The 24,218-nt window shown below is 44.9% G+C and overlaps 1 protein-coding gene across 5 annotated transcripts in view; it reads right to left on the bottom strand.

Annotated features, from left to right (window-relative positions):
* Positions 1–24,218, bottom strand: part of LOC110525352 (acetyl-CoA carboxylase 2) — a 59,242-nt gene that overhangs the window by 6,640 nt on the left and 28,384 nt on the right. For 3 of the 5 annotated variants that reach the window (XM_021605386.3, XM_090237082.1, XM_090237080.1), the window contains 39 exons: positions 23,894–24,004; positions 23,467–23,676; positions 23,087–23,257; positions 22,734–22,895; positions 22,470–22,633; positions 22,006–22,156; positions 21,769–21,872; positions 21,421–21,502; positions 20,951–21,096; positions 20,717–20,867; positions 20,449–20,583; positions 18,439–18,585; positions 17,961–18,149; positions 17,575–17,675; positions 17,387–17,475; positions 17,147–17,271; positions 14,983–15,096; positions 14,676–14,789; positions 14,487–14,576; positions 14,262–14,380; positions 12,241–12,264; positions 11,466–11,606; positions 11,234–11,333; positions 10,819–10,926; positions 10,604–10,660; positions 8,220–8,261; positions 7,876–8,091; positions 7,418–7,573; positions 4,865–5,068; positions 4,421–4,576; positions 4,189–4,311; positions 3,788–4,057; positions 3,257–3,354; positions 3,001–3,121; positions 2,730–2,840; positions 2,056–2,199; positions 1,659–1,779; positions 1,354–1,450; positions 922–1,018 (listed from right to left, as the gene is read on the bottom strand). In XM_021605386.3, the coding sequence (XP_021461061.2) occupies positions 922–1,018; positions 1,354–1,450; positions 1,659–1,779; positions 2,056–2,199; positions 2,730–2,840; positions 3,001–3,121; positions 3,257–3,354; positions 3,788–4,057; positions 4,189–4,311; positions 4,421–4,576; positions 4,865–5,068; positions 7,418–7,573; positions 7,876–8,091; positions 8,220–8,261; positions 10,604–10,660; positions 10,819–10,926; positions 11,234–11,333; positions 11,466–11,606; positions 12,241–12,264; positions 14,262–14,380; positions 14,487–14,576; positions 14,676–14,789; positions 14,983–15,096; positions 17,147–17,271; positions 17,387–17,475; positions 17,575–17,675; positions 17,961–18,149; positions 18,439–18,585; positions 20,449–20,583; positions 20,717–20,867; positions 20,951–21,096; positions 21,421–21,502; positions 21,769–21,872; positions 22,006–22,156; positions 22,470–22,633; positions 22,734–22,895; positions 23,087–23,257; positions 23,467–23,676; positions 23,894–24,004 (5,061 nt within the window). The remainder of the gene's footprint in view (positions 1–921; positions 1,019–1,353; positions 1,451–1,658; positions 1,780–2,055; positions 2,200–2,729; positions 2,841–3,000; positions 3,122–3,256; positions 3,355–3,787; positions 4,058–4,188; positions 4,312–4,420; positions 4,577–4,864; positions 5,069–7,417; positions 7,574–7,875; positions 8,092–8,219; positions 8,262–10,603; positions 10,661–10,818; positions 10,927–11,233; positions 11,334–11,465; positions 11,607–12,240; positions 12,265–14,261; positions 14,381–14,486; positions 14,577–14,675; positions 14,790–14,982; positions 15,097–17,146; positions 17,272–17,386; positions 17,476–17,574; positions 17,676–17,960; positions 18,150–18,438; positions 18,586–20,448; positions 20,584–20,716; positions 20,868–20,950; positions 21,097–21,420; positions 21,503–21,768; positions 21,873–22,005; positions 22,157–22,469; positions 22,634–22,733; positions 22,896–23,086; positions 23,258–23,466; positions 23,677–23,893; positions 24,005–24,218) is intronic. The other 2 variants (XM_021605387.3, XM_090237081.1) reach the window with 1 other exon arrangement.

The following is a 24,218-nucleotide window of genomic DNA, read 5'->3' as shown; positions in this document are numbered from 1 at the left end:
CCTAAACATATCTACCTCCATCACTCCAGTATCCCTGTCCCCTTACCCCTAAACATATCTACCTCCATCACTCCAGTATCCCTGTCCCCTTACCCCTAAACATATCTACCTCCATCACTCCAGTATCCCTGTCCCCTTACCCCTAAACATATCTACCTCCATCACTCCAGTATCCCTGTCCCCTTACCCCTAAACATATCTACCTCCATCACTCCAGTATCCCTGTCCCCTTACCCCTAAACATATCTACCTCCATCACTCCAGTATTCCTGTCACCTTACCTCTATACATATCTACCGCCATCACTCCAGTATCCCTGTCACCTTACCCCTAAACATATCTACCTCCATCACTCCAGTATCCCTGTCACCTCCCCCTATACATATCTACCTCCATCACTCCAGTATCCCTGTCACCTCCCCCTATACATATCTACCTCCATCACTCCAGTATCCCTGCACATGTAAATATGGTATTGGAACTGACTTTTTAAATATGATGCTGACCCATATTGACGCCAATGCTTCCCACAGTTGTGTCGTGTTGGCAGGGTGTCCTTTGAGTGGTGGACCCTTCTTGATACACATTGGAAACGGTTGAGCATTAAAAACTCAGCAGCGGTGCAGTTCTTGACACACTCAAACCGGTGTGCCTGGCACCTACTACCATACCCCGTTCAAAGACACAAATCTTTTGTCTTGCCCGTTCCCCCTCTGAATTTCACACACACACAATCCATGTCTCAATTATCTCAAGGCTTAAAAATCCTCTACACACTGATTGAAGTGGATTTAACAAGTGACATCTATAAGGAATGATAGCTTTCACCTGGTTTCACCTGTTCGGTCTATGTCATGGAAAGAGCAGGTGTTCCTAATGTTCTGTACACTCAGTGTACAATGTGGACACTAAGCCACTCACTCTGGCCTCAGAGTCCAAGTTGGCTGGATCGGCCGGAATAGCCACCTCAACGGTGCGTGTTTCCACTGCGATGACACCAATAGGAATCCCTCCTAACCTGTGATGTTTTTTTGTTACAAGTTAGTTGTTAATTTACATTCTGAGCACTAACTTCTCAGGGGTTCCATATCCTGTAGGTATGATGCTTTACATATTGTCAACATGTATGGAACTTTATAATGTCATATTATAACACTTCAAATGTCTCTCTCTATGTAGCAAACGTTTTCTACTGACTCAAAATGGCTGGTATTTAGTAAGGATTCAAATGCATTAGAATTTCATCATAATGCATTGTACCCGCAGACTTGAAGTTTTACTCGTATGTCTTCTGTAAGCATTTCTATCACAGAATTCTTAGATTACAAGTTGCTATTGTGCGTATGTGCGTACCTGGCTCTGCCTACCACTACTGTCTGGGCCCAAGATCCCAGTATCTCCATGAAGGAGCCATGGTCACAGAATCCACTCTGCCAGGCTCCTTTCACAGCTAAACACAACACACAAACAGAGTTGATTTAGTCGTCCACATTAATATGTAAAGTCTATTGCATTTTTTTATGCACTTTAAATAGTTTTGGTTCGATTCAAAATACAGTACACTACACCGTGGAATCAAAATGATAGTGATATATCCATAGGGAAATAGAATCTGGGCAGAGTTAAGAGGGTTATGTATTCTGCAGAGTGTGTCTTACTGGGGTGGGGCCTCCCGGCCAGTAGCCAGCGGGGGTCATAGGGAGCCTTGGTGGGGGTGAACTCAATCTCCCTCTCCACTGGGTCCTTGGGTGGGATAACCGGCACCGGAGAGTGCTTGTTCTGAAACCAGAGTAGAACAATGTTCTGAGATCTTCTATCTGGGGGTTGGTCGGCTGAGTTTGACCTCTTACCGGACATCTTTTGCCTCGTCCCAGATCTATTTGTGCGGTCTTGCCAACTTGGCGTCTCAGAGTATAACTGCTGATCTAGGATTAGTTTTGCCTGTTAGATCATAATGAATACGATTATATGAACAGGGGGGACCTGATCCTAGATCAGCACTACTACTCGGATCTGGGATCAGGCTAGGATGTTCTTTCTCTTCTTAGAATGTACCTTTGGCATAAAGGAGAGCCACTGCAGGATGGTGAAAACGCCCTCGAAGTCATCAGGCACCGTGCTGTGTGTCACGCCATTGTTGTGCATGATCTGGACGCCTCCCAGCTGGTTGTTGGAGGTGTACACCTCTCGGCCCAGGACCTGCAATGAAAACAGCTCCACTGTCAACGAAACTGAAAAAACACCACATATCCAGTGGATTACATTCATCCGGTTCGGATGCTGCGCAACAGGGAAAGGATAGGGAAAGGCGGATACCTAGTCAGTTGTACAACTGAATGCATTCAACTTAATCAGAGAGGTGCGGGGGGCTGCCATAATCAACATCCACTTCTTTGCGGCCCGGGGAACAGTGGGGCTACTGGCCCAACAATCTAACCACTAGGCTACCTGCCGTCCAAGTGGTTGAAAAGCAGAAGGCATTAATGGTTATTTAAAATAGTTTTTTTTTTTTTTTAAGTAATAGTTTCACTATTTATGAAATACGATTCTTCTTAAAGGGGTATTTTAGCTAAAAAACATATTTTGATATATTCCTTGTCAGTCCACTGCTGATATGGTCTCAAATTACCATTATGTTATCCTAATAGTGGACCTGTGTTCACTTCTTGGAAAAGTCTTACAAGGTGTCAAAAGCATGATGAATCCAAACAGACAGGACAGAGGCATACCTTGTTGAGGGCTCCAGCCCCAGTCAGGATGATGTGGGAGTTCTCCACCTGGATGACCCTCTGTCCCAGACGCACCAGATAGGCCCCGATCCCAATGGCACGGCACGTCACCTGCAGTAACCAGGACATAACATGGCTTTAACATAAGCTATGAGGCATGGTAGGCCTAACCACCTGGGATATCTAACCCCAGACGAAGAGACGTGTGTGTGTGCGTGCGCGGTTTGCGTGCGTGTCTGTCTGTTGTGGTGATGTGACGTCTCCTCCTGACCATGCTGATGGTGATGATCTCATCGTAGGCCTGGGATGTCTCCCCGGCGATGGTGCCTGATCCCCTCAGGTTCTCCACCCCCAGTCCCTCCTCGGTCCCTATGATATCAGTGATAACGTACCTGGAGCCCAGTCAATGGGATGGGAGAGCGTGAGAGAGAGTGAGTCAGCGAATCTCTGGGATAACAAACTGTGTGTGTAAGCTGTGCTATTTGATAAAGGGGTGACTAGCCCCAGGTGAAGGGGGTGTGTCCTACCTGGACTCCCCTCCCTCCTCCACATGGTGGCAGTGGACAGCGTTGGTGGAGCTGATGCGGGTGTAGTCCTGGGGCGTCAGGTACAGATACTTGAAACCCTACAGGTGGACACAATAAAACAAACAGTCATCAGTCCAAAGGAAGAGGGCTCACACAGTGACAGAGACAGGGCATGACTGTGTAGAGGCTGATAGTGATTACATTATGCCCCGCCCACCACTGTTCTGATCACAATTCTGTTTGTCAAACCTAGTAGACCATGCCACCAGCACATGTGGAGGGAAGGAATACCGGTAAGTCAGAAAAGGAACATGTTTGATTGCCATGACCTCTACTGCAGCAAATGATTTACATTTTGAATGAGTATTTCCAGCGAGTGTGTTTTCCCCCCTTTACCAGCATGGTTATGCCCTTACAAGTTTCTACCCTGCACCCAAAGACCTTTTTAGAATGACTATTGAGTTGAGTGCATCAATAGTTAAATGGTCTGGCATAGAGTCTACTGGTAAGTAGTGCCTGGTGGTAAGCCACCTTGTAAGGGTCCTGGGGGTCGATCCAGGCCACCTGGAACATGTGTCGTATCTCCTCGGCCAGGCCAATGCGCGCCCCGCTGTTGGCTGAGATGTAGATACGTGGAATGCCCTCGTCCCGGGCCAGCTCCGACGCCCGCAGGAACAGCAGGTCTTCCTGGGGCCCGAACGAGCCAATCATATAGGTGATGTCGTTGCAGATGACGATGATGTCGCGGCTCTCGGGATACTCAGGCGTCTTCATCCGCATCCGGAAGGCTACCATTCCCACCTGGGAGGGAGAGAGAGTGAAGAAGGGTATATGCGATTGCCATGTGGTTTTGGGACAACATAGGGGATTTAAAATAAATGCTTATCTTTGCTTCAGTTCCTTCCAATCCACTTGAGCATGACGTGTTCTACCTTGTTGTCTCCAGGCAGGCGGTTCATCTGCACCAGTCGGTCCTGCGGGTCCAGCACCAGCTCAGTGCACATCAGCACGTCTTTAGGGTAACTGTCACCCGGACCCCACAGCTTAAAGAGGGCCTATGAGACACATGGGTTAAAAAGAAATACAGTCCGCACAGCTTAAACAGAGGAAGGATCAAGGGTAAAAACTTTTACAGTGAGAGGTAGAGAGAGAGAGGGACCCCACCTGTCGGAACATTTCAGGGAAGTCGTAGACGTAGGTGGTGCCCAGGGTCTGAGCCTGGAAGCGCTTGTACTGCAGCAGGTCCTTGGTGACATAGGGATGGTTGATGAGCATGCCGTGCAGAGGGCCCTGCTTGTCCTCGTATGACTGGAACATGATCTAGAGATCGGAGACGGAGGTCAGCAGAAGCTCATAGCTTTGAATTGATAGAGAAACTTAAAAAGAAAGTTCTTATCAATGATTTGTGAAGCATCTAGTCTTCACGAATGCCCTATGAAACCTTTATTAATGGTAGAATCTTTACTCCTGCACTGCTTATTCAACACCATTTCTCTGGCTGTGCAGTCTGTACCAATCTGTGCACACTGAATGTGAGTGGCAATTTCCTGTAGCACCGGGAAGCAAGTGAGCTGATCCGGTTTATAGTGCTCTTCCTGATCTACCTACCTGTCCTGTTGAGGGGTCTGTGACTTCCTTATATAGGCTGATGTCCAGGTTGTAGCCTGACTCGTTGGTGAGGAACAGGTGGATGGGGATGGCGGTCCCGGTGGGCGTCAGCCGAATGTTGATCTTCAACTCGGCCTGGAGCACCCGGAGCTTCCACAGCCTACTACCGTAACGCATCACCATGGAGTGCACTGACTCCTCAATCTAAAAGGGGGAAGGGGGAGAGAGAGGACACAGAGAGGCAACACATACAGTATAGTTCATATACACGTCAAGCTTTATTTATATAGCACATTTCAGACATGAATGCAATGCGCTTCACAGGAAAAAATAATATAGAAAAACTGAAATATTTACTACACAACAAACATAAGAGAATATAAATAAAAGAATAACAATAAAAACTGAAAGACTAAAAAGCAACCCGAGGAAAAATAAAGCTAAAAAGGTGTTTCAAGATCTCTGAGATATTTCCACAGTTTTGGCTCCCACCAGGTTCTCTGGCAGGTTATTCCAGAGGCTGGGGGCATAATAACTAATGGCTGCTTCTCCATGCCTCTTGGTCCTGGGCTTTGGGATAGTTAAAAGGCCAGTGCCAGAGGACCTGAGGGACCTAATAGGTACATAACTTAAAATCATGTGTAATATGTATTGGGATGCACAATTGTCGATTGATTTAAAAACCAATAGAAGAATCTTAAAATGTATTCTAAAACTCACAGGCAGCCAGTGCAGAGACTTTAAAAGCGGTGTAATGTGTGCTCTCAGTCTGCTGCAGCAGTCTGTATGTTTTGCAGTTGAACAACGGATTTCTTGAGTAGACCAGACAAGAGAGCATTACAGTAGTAAAAGCATGGATGAGTCTCTCTATCAGCCTGAGATGGAAACGGCCGCACCATGGCAATGTCCCTCAGGTGGTAAAAAGCAATTTGTCACATTCCTAATGTGTGATTCGAAATTGAGTTCAGAATCTAAAACGACACCTAGGTTTTTGGACCTGGTGTTTGATTTTTATTGCCTGTGAATTAAAACATGCAGCCAGATTCCCTCTGTGCTTTGGCTCCAATAATAAGTACATCAGTCTTGTCTTGATTTTGCTGGAGGAAGTTGTGAGCCATCCAAGTATTTAAATCATTAATACAGTCTAATAATTTAACTGTGTAGCTAAAATCCTCCGGTGGCACAGAAATGTAAAGTTGTGTATCGTCTGCGTAGCAGTTAAAATCAATCCTGTGCTTTCTGATTACGCTGCCAAGGGGTAACATATAGAAACTGAACAGTATGCAAAAATCGACCATGTGGAACTCCAAAAGGGTGAGAAAAAAAAAAACTCTTGCCCTAAATACACTACATGATCAGAAGTATGTGGACAGCTGCTCGTCAAACATCTCAATCCAAAATCATAGGCATTAATATGGAGTTGGGAAGGCTTTGTTGGAACATTGCTGCAAGGAATTGCTTCCATTCAGCCTCAAGAGCATTAGTGAGGTCGGGCGATTACGCTTGGCTCGCAGTCGGCGTTCCAATTCATCCCAAAGGTCTACAAAGGGGTTGAGGTCAGGGCTCTGTGCAGGCCAGTCAAGTTCATCCACACCGATCTTTACCGAGCTTTACACTACTCCAGCTGACGCTTGGCATTGTGCATGGAGATCTTAGGCTTGTGTGCAGCTGCTCAGCCATGGAAACCCATTTCATGAAGCTCCCAACAAACAGTTATTGTGCTGAAATTGCTTCCAGAGGTAGTTTGGAACTCGGTAGTGAGTGTTGCAACGAGGACAGACGATTTTTACAGCACTCAGTGGTCCCATTCTGTGAGCTTTTGTGGCCTATCACTTCGCAACTGAGCCGTTGTTGCTCCTAAATGTTTTCACTTCACAATAACAGCACTTACAGTTGACCGGGGAAGCTCTAGCAGGGCAGAAATTTGACAAACTAACTTGTTGGAAAGGTGGCTGCCTATGACGGTGCCATGTTTAAAGTCACTGGGCTCTTCAGTAAGGCCATTCTAATACCAATGTTTATCTATGGAGATTGCATGGCTGTGTGCTCAATGTTATACACATGTCAGCAACGGGTGTGGCTGAAATAGCTGATTTCCACTCATTTGAATGGGGGTGTCCACATACTTTTGTATATATGGTGTAGAACTAGACCAAAGAGGCCAACCCACCTCTAAAAAGCAGCACTTAAATCCAAGAGTACAAGAACAGAGAGCTGTTTGGCATCTGTGTTGGCTCTAAGATCATTTACCATTTTAACTAAGGCCACCATCATGTAAGATCATTTGCTTCTTAATTCATGAAACCACACAATCCTTAGTTGTATCTTTTTGCTCATAGGCCTGGAGAGGTGTGCTCTTTTCTGTCCAATAAGGTCATTTCTGGGCAATATGTGTGTTCATTTAAAGGACCTGTTTTGGCCCTGGAGCACCCCACGAGGTAAAAGTTTTGCATAGCCCCTTCAAAGATGGAATATTACGAAAAGTATTGTCGTCAATCACTTAGCTAAGCACGCTATGGAGGAGCCGGCAGTGCAGATAGGAGGCACACTGACCTTGGAGGGGTCCATGATGACGGTGGGGACAAAGTTGAGGAAGATGTGGTTGCAGTCAGTGCGCACATTATTGTTGCTGAAGGCTACCTCCAGCTCATCCATGGCCTCCAGGAGAAGACGCTCGCCCTCATTCTGCAGGTACTCAAAGGATGCTTCCTGGAGGAGAGAGAGAGAGGTGCAAGAGCTATGAAATAAAAACATTATTCTTAGCAAGACAAACTATTTATCTCAAATATAAGAAAACAAAAACAATACATGTATTTTTAAAGGGATTTGTATTTCATTTAACCTTTATTTAACTAGGCAAGTCAGTTAAGAAAAAAATATTATTTACAATCATACTGGCCACAGAGATAAAAATGGTATCCATGAGTTCATCTGACTCTGGGGAAGTAGATAAAGGGCCTCATTCCCGAAGTATCCCTTTAACTTTGTGTGGCGTTGACTCCACCCTGTACCTTTGTGATGAGGTCAGAGTGGCGGATGATGGCTCGGATGAAGAAGCGGTAATCGGTGACCTCAGCACCTTCCTGCACACGGGCGGAGCCCAGGTACAGGTGCATCTTGTGGTTGGCACAGGGCACGGCTGTCAGGTCAAAGTTACGCATGCGGTTCAGCTCCAGCTGGAAGGCCAGAGCAGGCTCCAGGTTCCTGTAGATACGGTCCTCCTGGAACTGGGATAGAGAGGCAGGGTGGGTGTTGAGAGAGAGATAGTTTACAAGTGTTTTAAAGTTGTTCATGTATAACAAATGTCCAGTTACTGTGAGAACTATTTTGTGTAAATATGTTGTTGTTTTTTTACCCCGTCTCTGGCTCTGAAAGTGAAGAACTTGGGAAATTCCCTCTGGTAAAAATCAGAGAGAAAAATGTTATCAATCTTGGTCGTATTCATTAGGGCACCAAACAGAAGAAAAGGGTCAGAAACAGGGAGACTATTATTGTCGAATAAGAAAGGATTGTTTTAATTTTCCATTCCAAAAATATTTTTATATGACCCTGCTTTTATTAGCCATAGTTTAATGTAAGTTCATGTTAAGTTAATTGTACATTAATCATAAGTTACTGAACAATTTTTGCAACCTTTATTTTAGCAGGCAGTCCCATTGATACCAACATGCACACAATTCACAAAATACAGTTGGGAAAATGTGTAGATTGTAAGGAACTAAAAGCTGATTTATTCCGAGGAGACCGAAGAGATTACCAGAGTTAGCCATACCTGAGACCAGGCATGTTAACTCGCACGTCTGAAGGTTATTAATGATGTTAGGTACGGCGGGAGTTTTTGTAAAATAGCTTTAGAAATAAAAAGAGAGCAATGACTCAACCTATGTGACCTTCCAACAGTAAAGAATGCAGTGAACAGAACATGTCACCTTGTAATAAAACGAAGAGCGCTATGTCTAACTGCATCTAACGGCTTTAAAACCTTTTACGGCAGTGGGCTAAATCACACAGAGTGTCTCTTGGTAGTCTTAAACAAATCTACTTTGAAACAAAAGTATACACTTCACACACATGGTTATGGTCTTAAAAAAAGAAGACACCTGTACTATGTCAGATATACAGTTGAAATGTATTTAATTTTGAGTTTGCATCCCAATATTACACTTTTTTGCAATTTTATAACTGACTTCATGCAATTCTACAAATTTTCCCATGGGGTGGAGACAAAATGAGCAGTTATACAGCACATTTTCTGCAATTCTACACATTTTGCCATAGGGTGGTGTCAAATGTTTGCAGTTTTTAATATGATAATGGATGATCAATGGGCTCCAACCTGGTCGGTAATTTGACCAGGCTTACTACAAGTTTAGATAGCTGGCCGCTAGACTAACTTAACAATAAAAAAAACTAATATCTGACATGGGCTAAATGAGTGACTGCTGATGCACAACCACATTTCTGAAATTGCAACTTGTGTATTCTGTTATTCTAACTTTCAACAGTCAGAGTTGATTGAATGATCTGCTTTCTACTGTTTAACGAGAAGCAAGACCTATTTCTATAGAAGAAACCCATTTGTATTCCCAGCTTCTTAAAGAACTCATCAACATGCTTTTTAAAGAGACAGCTTATTGTCTATCCAGATGCCCAGATATTTGTATGCAGGAACACAATCAATGGAGGCACCATCCAAGGTACATACTTGTATATTATCAAAAATCTTTTGGCAAGCAATCAAAGTACAGTCAGTCTGAACATCTCGACGTTGTTTTGGAGTTGATAGCTTAGACGGTGAAAGAGGACATAGGTCTAGAATTTATTTTACCATTCTAGTCTATGGCTCTTTATTCCATTAAAATTCATTGGTATTCATAGTAACGGCTCTGTTTAAGATGCTCAATAGCTACTTTTCGTCACTCTAAAGTCCGAAAATCAGTTTGTGATTGGTTGCAGATATTTTTGTTACGATTTCAGACTTGAATAGCAGGGAAGTAGACCAAGATGTCATACCCTCTAACCTTTTGTCTAACTTGTTGGGAAAGTGGTGAAAATGTCAGTTGTTTATAAAAAGTTTGAGAAAATGTTGTTGATGCGGTTACTTAAACACCTGTAACGTTTGATCAGTACCAGATAATTCTGTTCTGATTTCAGATTTGAATAGCAGGGAAGTTGACCAAGATGTCATACCCTCTAACCTTTTGTCTAACTTGTTGAGGAAGTGGTCAAAGGAGCTGATTTGTGTCAAAAGTTGCATTCACAGCGAATGGAATGTTGGAAGTCATGATGTCACAATGGAAGCTTTAGAATGTTGAAGAAATAGTGTGAAAGTGGATGAAGTTCAATTCATTTTCTGAGTATGATATAGGAAATTGTATAAAATCACGCTATTCAAGACCAGTCTACTTGTTTTAAAGTTTGAATTGCGTTTCTAGCTCAAACGGTGTAAGAGGAGCAGCATTGTAAAGAATAACTAGAAGTCAGAAATGAGTGGTACAATATTTAAAGTGTGGCTGCTTTTGCAAGCCACACTTATTAATAGTAAGAGATGACGGAGTACTACTCACCATTGTATTCAACAACAACAAAGGGAAATTCAAATGTAGCCTCGTATGACCATTCTGATCTCCAAGCTTACATTCTGTTTCGCTACATGGATTCCGTGCAACAGAATGGAAGCTTGGGAGATCAGGATGATCGTACGAGGCTATTTCAAATGGTCTTGTAGAAGCATCTTACCCTCTGTGCGACTAAAAACGTGATCCTTCGGATGCCGTGCTCAAAGAGTAACACTTTCTGGAATAAGAAATGATCATATCAAGTATAATCCTAGTGCAGAAATCATAGGACACTGGGATAATAGTGAAGGGGTGAACCCCTTTAAGATTCCCCCCTATGAGAGAAATCCATAATGTTACTGAGAGAGTTTGGGGGGGATGAACAGTGCTGCTGACCTTAGACTGGGCGAAGGCAGCGAAGGCTGTGACCAAGGCATCGTCATTCTCTGTGTCTGCCGACTTGATGGACACATTGATGATATGGATGGGGTTCTCCCTCATGTTCTGCAGGTGCGCAGGGGAAATAATCAATCACAGCTTAGTGAGAGATCTCAGCCTTCCCCCTCATATATCAAATGATCCTCTTAAAAGATACTCTATGAGACATACAGTTAATTAACATAGATGATAACAAAATAATATAAATGTATTTTATTATAAACATACAAATCATTAGTATTAGGCAAACAGTATATATCTTCTGTCTGATATTTTGGTCCATTTAGGGGATCCCTTGGGGGCGGCTCGCAAACACCACCAGAGTCAAAAGGTCTGTAAAGCCTGTGTAAACACGATCCCATCACATGGTCACCTTGCAGTTGTCCTCCTCGTAGAGGCTGGGGCAAGCCTCGGAGAACAGCGGGCTCTCCAGGAGCGGGTCAGCAAAGCTGGAGATGACCTCGTCAAAGTTCCTGCACACACAGCCAGCGGATGGACACACTGGTTAGGTCAGGACAAGGTGTAGTATTACCCTATATTACACAGCCTACATATTTCTACCATGCAAACCTGACACCCAAGAGTTGTTCTCTGTGTTATTTCACCTTTTGAAGTCTTCAAAACATTGGAAGGCCACCATGGCCCCCATGCGCTGACAGGGGGGAGAGAGTGCCCCTTCTAGGAAGAGCTCGCTACCCTGCCGCCTCATCTCAAACTGTCCTGTGCTGTTCACCGGCATCGCCACCCTGAGGGGAGGGAGGATACACTGGTGACTCCTGGGTAGGTTTGGGGTGGGCACAGAGAGCAATGTTCAGTTAAGGTTGGGGGTTGCTTTTCTTCAGCACTAGGCATGGTGAACAACCATCGACACAAACGAGTGTAGGCGCTGGTGATCAACCGACAGCAAGTTTACATCATGATGCCAACAGCATACTGTACCTGTTGTCTTTCCACAAAGCATAACAGACAGCAATATCTTGATTCACAAGACACTTTTTTTCTTTGATAATACGTTTCATAATATTAACTGATTGGCTGATTGTGTTTGATTGGAAATGGTGGGGCAGATTACTACAGTGGCCTATAAGGGTCAAATTAGCCTCTGGTAGAATACAGAATCCCCTTTTTGTCACAAAGGAATCACACAAGGTTTTAAAAGCCACAATGCATACTGTAGGTCAGACACATTAAACGAGCCTCCCAGAAGCTAATTATCTCTATGAAAGTTAAGACAAACAATACACAACATTAGAAAGTCCTTTGGCAGAGGTTTACAGTTTTAAAAAGAGAGGGGGGAAAGCCATGCATTGCTAGGAGACATACACAGACAGAGCCAGACACTGTGTGGCAGGATGCCTGGAAGGAGGAGCTGTAATCTACCTGTTCAGAGTAGGGCTGCTCCCTCTGAAATCAGACAATTGGCAGGTGAATGTTCGCAGTGGATGATCCACCTTAAAGCTCTTCCTTTACCTCTTGCATTCTTATTAGTTTCAAAGCACTTCATGACATACTCTAGCTTTGCACACATTAATAATCACCATGAAAAATTATTTTAAAGTTAGAAATTAAAAAGCAGCTTATGGGTAATTGTATTTCTGTACTGTGTGTTTGAGATCCATTGTGATCTTTCAGGTTGCATTCATGAAACCAGACTTATGACAAAATAAGAGAGCAGAGAGAAAAGTTAAGCCTCTGCAATCAGGGTCGACTTTCAGTGAAATAGAATTTGCAACACTCTGTAAGAAAAAAAATGTTTTAAACAATAACAAGTCCTTTTCCTGGTTTGTGGAATCGGAGCGTTGCCATCTTGAAAGCAATCTGATATAACAGCAGTTAATCCCAATAGTTTACCTCGGTCTGACTATTTGCCGCAAAGTGGCGGTGGGAAAACAACGATATTGAGGGTTTGTTCCAAAGGGCATACCACCCTGCATCCCACTGCTGGCTTGCTTCTGAAGCTAAGGAGGGTTGGTCCTGGTCGATCTCTGGATGGGAGACCAGATGCTGCTGGAAGTGGTGTTGGAGGGTCAGTAGGTTGCACCCTTTCCTCTGGTCTAAAAAAATCTGCCCCAGGGCAGGGATTGGGGACATTGCTCAGGACAAATGGGTGTCCTGACTCTCTGTGGTCACTAAAGAGTCCATGGCACTTATTGTAAGAGTAGGGGTGTTAACCCCGGTGTCCTGGCTAAATTCCCATTATGGCCCTCATACCATCACGGTCACCTAATCATCCCCAGCTTACAATTGGCTCATTCAACCCCCCTCCTCTCCCCTGTAACTATTCCCCAGGTCGTTGCTGTAAATGAGAATGTGTTCTCAGCCAACTTGCCTAGTAAAATAAGGGTAAAAAAATAAATAATTGGGGGGGGGGGGGGTTGAGGAAGGACAGAGAGGGTGTACTGCTGTGCCCAAATGGAAGCAGCACACAGACTGTACCATGACCAGGGGTTACAGGATTTATTAGTGCTCTCAGTATAGGGACTGAACATCGATTGGCTCATTCGTTAACAAAGATACACCACCACCCCCCCCCCCCCCAAAAAAAATCAACCAGATACAATAGATTTCCATTCACATTGCTTAACATAATTAAAGCCTTACGTGGTGAATAGTGAATTAACTACAAACAACTTTTCTTTTGACACAGTTATCATAATGGCAGAGTTGTAACTTTGTGTTGTAAACAAACTGTAATTTCTAATGTCTATTTTCGAATCTCCCAGTTGATGGCAAATTGCACCCAACCTGTTCCTTCTATCTCAACTCACAGACTTCTTACTGGTCACTTTTTGGCACAAGGGGAGACCTGGCAGATATGGATGCCTTGTACCTGGCAGCTATGGATGCCTTGTACCTGGCAGCTATGGATTCCTTGTACCTGGCAGCTATGGATGCCTTGTACCTGGCAGCTATGGATGCCTTGTACCTGGCAGCTATGGATGCCTTGTACCTGGCAGCTATGGAAGCCTTGTACCTGGCAGCTATGGAAGCCTTGTACCTGGCAGCTATGGATGCCTTGTACCTGGCAGCTATGGATGCCTTGTACCTGGCAGCTATGGATGCCTTGTACCTGGCAGCTATGGAAGCCTTGTACCTGGCAGCTATGGAAGCCTTGTACCTGGCAGCTATGGAAGCCTTGTACCTGGCAGCTATGGATGCCTCGTACCTGGCAGCTATGGATGCCTTGTACCTGGCAGCTATGGATGCCTTGTACCTGGCAGCTATGGAAGCCTTGTACCTGGCAGCTATGGATGCCTTGTACCTGGCAGCTATGGAAGCCTTTTATTGTATGTTGCAACGGTCAAAATGATGTGAATTCCATAGTTGGGAGATAGGGTAGAGAGTTTGGTGTAGAGCTGCTTTATGACGCTGGCAGAGAACTGGTGCCGTTGGCTGGGTACCTGTTGGGGTGGGACGACGGCAACATGAACTGGAAGTCTACAGCACACGTCCCGTCCTGCAACTGGCGATGCTGGAGGCTGTTCAGCTCATAAGCAATGTAGCCCCTGCGTACGTACACCTATAGGGAGGGGACAGCGGGAAGAGAACATAAGGGAGAATTTTTGCGAAATGATCGCCATCAGGATGAAGCCAAATCCGGTTTGTATGCTGTTCACTATGCTCACCTCCAAGGCAGCCATGCACACCACCCGGTTAGAATGGTAGAAGAAATTGGGCAAAACATCGAAGATGGTGGTCTCAGACAGGATGAGTTTCTGCCGAGAGGAAAAGCAATATTATCCTTTAGATGTTGTGTAAGTCAACAACAACAAAAAATGCTGTTTTGCATACAACGCAGAAAATATGATGCTCACCTTCAGGTTCTCTGGGCAGAACTGGTGCCCATATATGTCAATGGCAGACAGAAAGATGGACTCCACCTGGTTGTGCCTCAGTTCATAAGAGGGCAGATGGGAAGCTATCAAAACCTGCAAAATACACACTTGTCCATCAATATCTGGTGTTTTGTAGCTACTAAACTGCCTATCTAAGTGAATAACATCTATCATCTTATCTGACTAAGGTCTTACAAGTCTGACTGAAGTCTTAGAATGATGAAGAACAGTAAGTACACTCCATTGTGGGAAAACGTCATTCAGTACAAACAGTTGCGAAAAATACCTGTCTGGCACGCAGAGCCACCTTTGAGTTCTCCATCTTGTTGAGCTGTGTGAGCTCATTCAGGATGGCCATCAGCTCGTCTGTTACGGTGGGGTCCCGGCCACACAGCTGATCCTAAACATCACCAGGGATACACAACCCACTCCCTATTAGCATTAGAGAGACGTAAAACATGGCCCCAATACAACAAACTACATATGTAGGGAAACTGCATTGCAGGTTCACTGAAAATTATTATAATAATTTTGTATTATAAAGACAGGTGTGGTTTCAGAACCTGGTCTCAGAGCATTTTGTATTATTCTGTATATAAATCCGAGACACTCGATTTAGTATGATATTTTACATTTCTTATGGTATGTATTCATTTGTGGATGTCCATCACCCATTTCGTATGATATGTCACAAATTACAATTCGGGGGAAGGGTTAACTAACATGCTAAGTAGTTGCACAGTAGTTAAAAAGTTGCTAATTATCTAAAATACTAAAGTTGTCTGTGATGAGATTCAAACTAGCAACCTTTGGGTTGCTAGACATTTGCGTTATACGCCGCCCCCCCCCCCCCCCAGTTATAAGCTCACCCCTCCACCCCGACCAACCACCCTACTTTCGTTTTTTGCCTTAAGTAACCATCGGTCTTATGTAACCATTCCAAATGTAACATATCATACTACACTGAACAAAAATAGAAACGCAACATGCAAAGTGTTGGTCCCACAAGCATTTCGCTACATTCACATTATCATCTGCTAACCATGTGTATGTGACAAATAAAATGTGATTTTGAGTTGATGTTTCATGAGCTGAAATAAAAGATCCCAGAAATCTTCCATATGGACAAAAAGCTTATTTTGCTCAAAGTTTGTGCACAAATTTGTTTGCATCGCTGTCAGTGTAAATTTCTCTTTGCCAAGATAATCCATCCACCTGACAGGTGTGGCATATCAAGAAGCTGACTAAAAAGCATGATCATTACACAGGTTTATGCTGGGGACAATAAAAGGCCACTAAAAATGAGCAGTTTTGTCACAATGCCACACGTCTCAAGTTTTGGTGGAGCCTGCAATTGGCATGCTGACTGCAGGAATGTCCACCAGAGCTGTGGTCAGAAAATGTAATATTAATTTCTCTACCATTAGCTGCCTCCAACATTGTTTTAGAAAATTTGGCAGTACATCCAACCGGCCTCACAACCGCAGACCACATGTATGGCGTTGTGTGGGTGAGCGGTTTGCTGACGTCAACATTGTGAACAGAGTGCCCCATGGTGGTGGTGGGGTTATGGTTTTGGACGGCATAAACTACGGACAACAAACACAATTGCATATTATCAACGGCAATTTGAATGCACAGAGATACTTGATGCCCATTGTCGTGCCATTCATCCGCCGCTATCACCTCATGTTTCAGCATGATAATGCACGACTACATGACGCAAGGATCTGTACACAATTCCTGGAAGGTGAAAATGTCCCAGTTCTTCCATGGCCTACATCCATGGCCTGCATACTCACCAGACAGGTCACCCATTGAGCATGTTTGGAATGCTCTGGATCAACGTGTACGACAGCGTGTTCCGGTTCCAACCAATATCCAGCAACTTCACAAAGTCATGGAACAGGAGTGGGACATTCCACAATCAACAGCCTGATCAACTTTATGCGAAGGAGATGCATCGCTCTGCATCTGACTGGTTTTCTGATCCACACCCCTACTTATTTTTTTTAAGGCATCTGTGACCAACAGATGCATATCTGTATTCCCAGTCATGTGAAATCAATAGATTAGGGCCTAATTAATTTATTTCAATTGACTGATTTCCTTAAATGAACTGTAACTCAGTAAAATCTTTGAAATTGTTGCATGTTGCGTTTATATTTTTGTTCATTATATTTTTGTTCACTATAATTTGAGTGTCCCGGATTTACATTTACTATGCTACGTCTAGTCTATGAGGCCAGGCTGGGTTTCAATTACCAATGACAAAGTCAAGCAGAGAACAGCTTGCAGGTTGTGTTGGTTGACCCCTCCGATATAGCATAAACATTTGCGCAATGCATTTTCCTTTATAAAGATTGTGGCTGAATTGATGTTTAAGCTTCACTTGTTCTTCATCAAGTGGAGGCGGAGCTGTGGGTGTTAAGTTGAGAAAGTATTCTTACAATAAGCATAGTGACCAGGATGTTCTTTTTGGATACTTGGGCGTGAGAAAAGATGCTCTCCAGCACAGGGGTCATGTCAGGCTTGTACTGCTCCCTCAGGTTGATCACACACTTGTCGTAGTGAGCTGTTCACAAAAGGAAAAAATATTGGAATACCATGTATCACCACAATATAAAATAACATACAACTGCAGGATACAGTCTATGTCTTGATTATATCCACAGTGAAACACCAATCACCTTGCTGGAACTGCATTTCAACCTGAAGGTAACGGTTGAGCAGATCAAGCACCACAGACTTCATGTAACCCCGGATTCCACTGCGGTACCTGTGACACATTCATATCACAATCCACTCAAACATCATATATCTGAAGTCATGTCTGTTATGGAGTGATGATTCAGATGTGAAATTAGAGAAGTGTGACCTCTGCACCAGCTGGACGATACTCTGAGTGTTCATGAAGAACACTTCCCGGTCAGCCTTCCTCTGTAAGGTGGCCGCATGGCTGTCCAGGATACAGGCAATCTAAAATGGAGGGGGAACAAATTCAGTAGGCGTACTCTAGAAGGATTCACTTCATTATTTGAGAGGTGGATGCAGTTCTCTGTGCATTTATTCAATTCCCAGTCCCAAGTCTGATCATGTGGTGGCGATTGTATGTGCCTGACAATGACTGTAAGAGTTGGCAAGACAGCACAAAAAGATCTAGGGACCAACCTGCTACTAAGGTACTCCGAGGCCACTCACTTTGGCGAAGTGAGAATGGTCAGACGGAGCATATCAGTTAGGATTCCAGGCGAAGTCACTCACCCTTTGGCTGGGGAACTGGCAGAGCACCGAGGTGATGTTGCTGGCGTACTGGGCCATGACTTTGCGGATGGCCTTCTCCACACCGGGCGGGATACGGCTGGACACACTGGTCATGATCTCCTGCAGCTCCAGCAGGGGAAGCGAGGGGTCCCGCAGGGTCTTCATCAGGGAACCCACCCAGAGCTTCACCTGAAGGGGTGGGGGGAACATACTGTCATCACACCCTTATATCACACCCTTGTCCCACAGCTCAATCAACATTCCCATTCTACAGTGTGCACAAGGGATAAAATTGCCCGCATTCCAACTTGTCTTCATAACAATCTGACAAGATTTACGTGGTTCCGGGGAAGATAAAACACTTCTTTGGGGCATTATGCGATCTGATAATCTGCTTGACTACGATAATAATGTCGACCTGGAACCTTGCGACCCCTCTATTGGTATGTGCAGCGCTGCAGTAGGTGGAGGCCCACACCTTGTTGCTGAAGTAGGGCTCGGTGAGGCAGTAGCCATCCATGACCTTGATTAGGTTCTCCAGGACCATGTGGAAGACCTGGTGGAGCTTCTCCCCCACGATGGGCATCGGCTGCTGGGCTGGGAGAGAGGCCGTGTTCAGCTCCACCTAAGAGATCCACAGGAAGACAGAGATTCAGATATAAACCAGCCTCCAAATGTGTGACTGACCACTGCATCATCCCTGCTATTGACTGGCTGACTGATGGGACTGTTGTGTAGGTGGGTTCTTGTCCATGCCTATGTGAAGGTGTGTGATTTACATGATGTACACTACCGTTCACAAGTTTTGGGTCACTTATAAAATCCTTGTTTTTGAAATAAAGCACATTTTTTGTCCATTAAAATAACATCAAATTGATCAGAAATACAGTGTCGACATTGTTAATGTTGTAAATGACTATTGTAGCTGGAAACGGCAGATTTTTTATGGAATATCTACAGAACAGAGGCCCATTATCAGCAAACATCACTCCTGTGTTAGCTAATCCAAGTTGATAATTTTAAAAGGCTAATTGATCATGCAATTATGTTAGCACAGCTGAAAACTGTTGGGCTAATTAAAGAAGCAATAAAACTGTCCTTCTTTAGAATAGTTGAGTATCTGGAGCATCAGCATTTGAGGGATCGATTCCAGGCTCAAAATGGCCAGAAACAAAGAACTTTCTTCTGAAACTCGTCAGTCTATTCTTGTTCTGAGAAATGAAGGCTATTTCATGCGAGAAATTGCTCTAGAAACTGAAGATTTCATACAAGGCTGTGTACTTCTCCCTTCACAGAACAGCACAAACTGGCTCTAACCACAATAGAAAGAGAAGTGGGAGGCCCCGGTGCACAAGTGAGCAAGAGGACAAGTACATTAGAGTGTCTAATTTGAGAAACAGACGCCTCACAAGTCCTCAACTGGCAGCTTCATTAAATAGAACTCGCAAAACACCAGTCTCAACGTCAACCGTGAAGAGGTGACTCCGGGATGCTGGCCTTCTAGGCAGAGTTGCAAAGAAAAAGCCATATCTCAGACTGGCCAATAAAAATATGGGCAAAAGAACACAGACACTGGACAGAGGAAGATTGGAAAAAAGTGTTATGGACAGACAAATGTAAGTTTGAGGTTCGGGTCACAAAGAAGAACATTCGTGAGATGCAGAAAAAAGAACAGATGCTGGAGGAGTGCTTGGTGGAGGCAATGTGGTGGTCTGGGGGTGCTTGGTGGTGGTAAAGTAGGATATTTGTTCAGGGTAAAAGGGATCTTGAAGATTTTGCAACGCCATGCCATACCCTGTGAATGGCGCTTAATTGGAGCCAATTTCCTCCTACAACAGGACAATGACCCAAAGCACAGCTCCAAACTATGCAATAACTATTTAGGGAAGAAGTCAGCTGGTATTCTGTCTATAATGGAGTGGCCAGCACAGTCACTGGATATCAACCCTATTGAGCTGTTGTTGTAGCAGCTTGACTGTATGGTACGTAAGAAGTGCCCATCAAGCCAATCCAACTTGTGGGAGGTGCTTCAGGAAGCATGGGGTGAAATCTCTTCAGATTACCTCAACAAATTGACAACTAGAATGCCAAAGGTCTGCAAGGTTGTAATTGCTGCAAATGGAGGATTCTTTGACGAAAGCAAAGTTCCAAGGACACAATTATTATTTCCATTAAAAATCATTATTTATAACCTTGTCAACGTCTCGACTACATTTCATAATCATTTTGCAACTCATTTCATGTATGTTTTAATGGAAAACAAGGACATTTCTAAGTGACCTCAAGCTTTTTTGAATGGTGGTGTATGTTTTAACCCTATTGCACTACTATGTGATTTGTACTGTATTATGTGATAAGAATGCCTACTATAATAGCTGTGTCCGAAATGGCACCCTATTCCCTATATAGTACAGTGTAAATATTGGATAGTGTGCCAGTTCAGATGCAGCCATAGAGTTGTATTGAAGTAGGTGAGGGGGTGACTTGCTGGATGGATGCTGCTGGGGTTATCCAGGTCCATGCGTGCCACCACACAGCCAGGCTCCAGCACCGCCCCATGCCTCTTCACATAGTGGACACAGCCAGACTCCACCACTGTCAGTGTCATCACCATCTTCATGACCTGCAGACGCACCGCAGAAGTCAGTCGGCACACGCACACACACAAACAAGACTGACTACCCATGTAACGATTATCTAATTATGAAAACCAAACCTGTAGACATACAGTAGGTTTTCATGGGCTCCTCGCTCACCTCGATCTCTGCATACGAGTTCCCTGCACAGATATGGCCTCCGTCCTCCACCAGGTACAGCAGGAGCTTACCAGCAGAGGACGACCTCAGCACTGTAGGGTCTTTCTCCTTCTCAAACACACACGTCTTGTTGCCAACAGTGATCCGGTAGCTAGAGGGTTACAAATACATACGTTCATGATGGCAAAATAATTGTCTTAATGGCCCATCCATCCACCCGACAGAAAGTCCCACCTGGCCACTTCCTCCTTCATGTAGGTGGTGTAGCTGCTGCCGTTGTAGGAGAGCAAGAGGCCGCCGTCACTCAGCCGGTGGACATCGATCTCAATGTCCGAGCCATTCATGATGACAACGTACGTGGTGGGGGACTGGCGAGCCACCTGTCAGTCACAAACAATGTTGAAGTCTTATTGGTTGATAACTCTGAGGGGCGAATCCTAACTTCCACTTGAAATGAATTTTTACTTAGTCACGCATTGATGTCAATAGGAGACTAAGTGAACATTTGACTGAAATTAGGATTCGCCCCTGATCAATCAAATTGATTTATAAAGCCCTTTTTACATCAGCAGATGTCAAAGTGCTGTACAGAAACCCAGCCTAAAACACAAAACAGCAAAGCAGATGTAGAAGCACTTATCCCTGAGAGGATAAGATCAAGCCATGACAGAGAATGAGACAGGTGTAATGAGAGGTCTTCGTACCTTCAGGCAGTATTTGATCCCCTCATAGACCAGGTCCACCTCGACAGTATTGAGCAAACTGGCTGCAGGCAGCACCTGGCCCCTACAGAAGGACATTTCACATACTGGATTTAGACAGGTGTACAACTTCACAGCAATAACACACCGACAAAGGTGATATTCGGATTCTCTTCCTTCTCCCCCTCAAGGATTTATAAGTATTGGATTGGTTGTAACAAATATGGGAGAAAAACACTCCATCTAAATCCATGCCAATCCAATACTTTTTCAGCCTTGAGGGGGAAGTAACAATTGCACACTTCAGGGAGAAGGGGGGGTGAGAATGTGAATTGGGCTATAGTAGGCCACCTTTCCAGTGAGTGCAGGAAGTCGGACATGCTCTTCCTGAAACTAGCGTCCGCTACGTGTAACGACCCGCAGACAATGCCCAGCATGGTGTCTGGCCTCTCCGCCTTCAGGGAGAACACACACACGTTGGAGATGTTTTCACACACACAGACGTTGGAGATTTGTTTTTAACCAACTGTCGTCTTACAGGATTTACTTTTTTAAGATTTCCGTTCATATTCCACAAGGGTCCTCTACCTGAACTTTATCTGCGATGAGATTATCCAACCAGCTGGTGTCGATGTCATTGTTCCTGAAGCTCTCTGTCTCCAGCAGCTTGATGAGGTACTCCACCGTGGTCCTGAAGTCCCCCCGGATACACAGCTCCTTCATGGCCACCACCATGTTCCTGCGCCACCACACAGTAACCACCACCACTATCACCCCCCAGGAACGGTAAGACACCAACACACAAACCACCAACTCATGCAGAATTCCAAATGGATCTGAGCCCATACACCCAAATCACTCCTGTAGATCTGAGAGCACTTTGATAATAGCTTCATCTTGCCTTCTGATTGGCCAGGTGAAAATGTCACCATATTGCTTCCACCTATCCTATCCTCAGGTCTACAGAAGTGGTTAGGGAGTAGGGGCTAGCGGTTGATAGGGACTTCATCAGAATAACTGTCTACAACACAACAAGGCAAGGAAGGACTCACGAAATGGCCTCCTCTCGGTTCTCCCCCCAGGAGAAGCAGTGGCCGAACTGGGAGTCAGCAAACTCGTGCAACCCCCCGGTAGCCCCGACACTGAAGTAGCCCCACACGTTCTTACTGCTGCGGAAGTTGAGCTCCTGCACTGTGCCCGAGCTGGGCTTGAAGCCCTGCGAGTGACAAGGAGGGAGGACAGGTCAGTTGTGAGCCTGCAGAACTCATGCCATCTCTTGTTAAGAATATGGCCGGCCAGCCCTGTAGAATGCACACCTCGTCTGGGTTCTCGCTGGTGATGCGGGCCGCGATGACGTGTCCCCGGGGACTGGGTACACAGTCGGGGGCCTCAAAGTTGATGGTGGTGTCCCCCCAAGGGGCCTCTCCATAAAGCATGCGGATGTCTTTGATCCTGTGGAGGGGGATCCCCATGGCTATCTACAACAAAGGAGAAAGACCAAGTTAACATGGTTTATTCCCAAGGAACTATTCACAGTTCGTAAAGCTTTCAGAACATCTCAACAGCCACATTAATATGACATTTTACTGAGATTGCGGAAGAAAATGGAATGCGATCATTAACTAAGACAAAGGACGAGATTAAACCCTGACCTCTGGCTGCTGCGTACCTGTAGCTGGGCGGCGGGCAGGTTGACATCCCCAATCATCTCTGTGCAGGGGTGTTCCACCTGCAGACGGGGGTTGAGCTCTAAGAAGTGGAAGCTCCCGTCTTCAGAGAAGAGGTACTCCACGGTGCCTGCGCTCACGTAGCCCACCATCTTAGCCATCCGCACTGCATACTGACATGGGGAGCGGGCTTGTGTTCATTAGGCACCAAGAGGAAGATAACTGAATAAAACAGGGAGGGACTACATTTTCCGTTGTGTGCCCTAATGAACACAACTATGGAATAGTGAAATGGCCGAAAAACAAGTATCTAAATGTCAAAGGGGAGAATCGTCATTACAATGGAAAACACAATGACAAAGAAAGGCCCTCCGTGTCTCACCTGCTCCATGTGCTCAAAGGTGGTGGAAGATGCTATGGTGGCCGGGGCCTCCTCAATGATCTTCTGGTGTCTCCGCTGGATGGAGCAGTCTCGGCCAAACAGGGAGATGGCGTTGCCGTACTGGTCGGCAAGGATCTGGACCTCCAGGTGACGGGCATGCTGGGCCAACTGCATGACGAAGATGGGCGAGCCGGGCACCTCCGACTGCACCTGTAGATGTATGGATCCATCGATTTGTATTAGATGAGGGTAACACAAAATTGTGCTAGTTATGGACATGACATGTGTATGTGTGTGTGTGTGTGTGTGTGTGTGTGTGTGTGTGTGTGTTTCAAGTGTTATGGGCAGCCTAGCTGTGTGGATGTGGATTCAAATAAAGTATTAAAATGTGTGTGTGTGCGTGCGTGCGAAATGCGATGACACAAACCTGTCTAAAGAAGCTGGCAAAGTCCTCAGCGTTGTCCACCTTCCGGATGCCCTTACCCCCTCCTCCTTCTGACGCTTTTATCACCACCGGGTAGCCAATTCTGTCTGCTCCCTTTCAGGAGAAAGCACATTGCAGACGAAAGGATATTCAGCAACCCTGAACTTGAAATCAAATATTTTATTGTTAAAACCAACGCGTTTCATCTTCAGTTTGCTCCACTGTTTATGAACCTTGGTTTAAAAGAGAGTTAGGGACAGCATTTCCATTGCTCGGGAAAGAAACACATTGAAATCCACCGTTTCAGACATCTTAAAGGACATCAATA

This window comes from Oncorhynchus mykiss, chromosome 6 (assembly GCF_057628025.1).
Source record: "Oncorhynchus mykiss isolate SJ-2025 chromosome 6, ASM5762802v1, whole genome shotgun sequence".
Lineage (NCBI taxonomy): Eukaryota > Metazoa > Chordata > Actinopteri > Salmoniformes > Salmonidae > Oncorhynchus > Oncorhynchus mykiss.
This window is presented reverse-complemented; position numbering and strand designations above follow the sequence as displayed.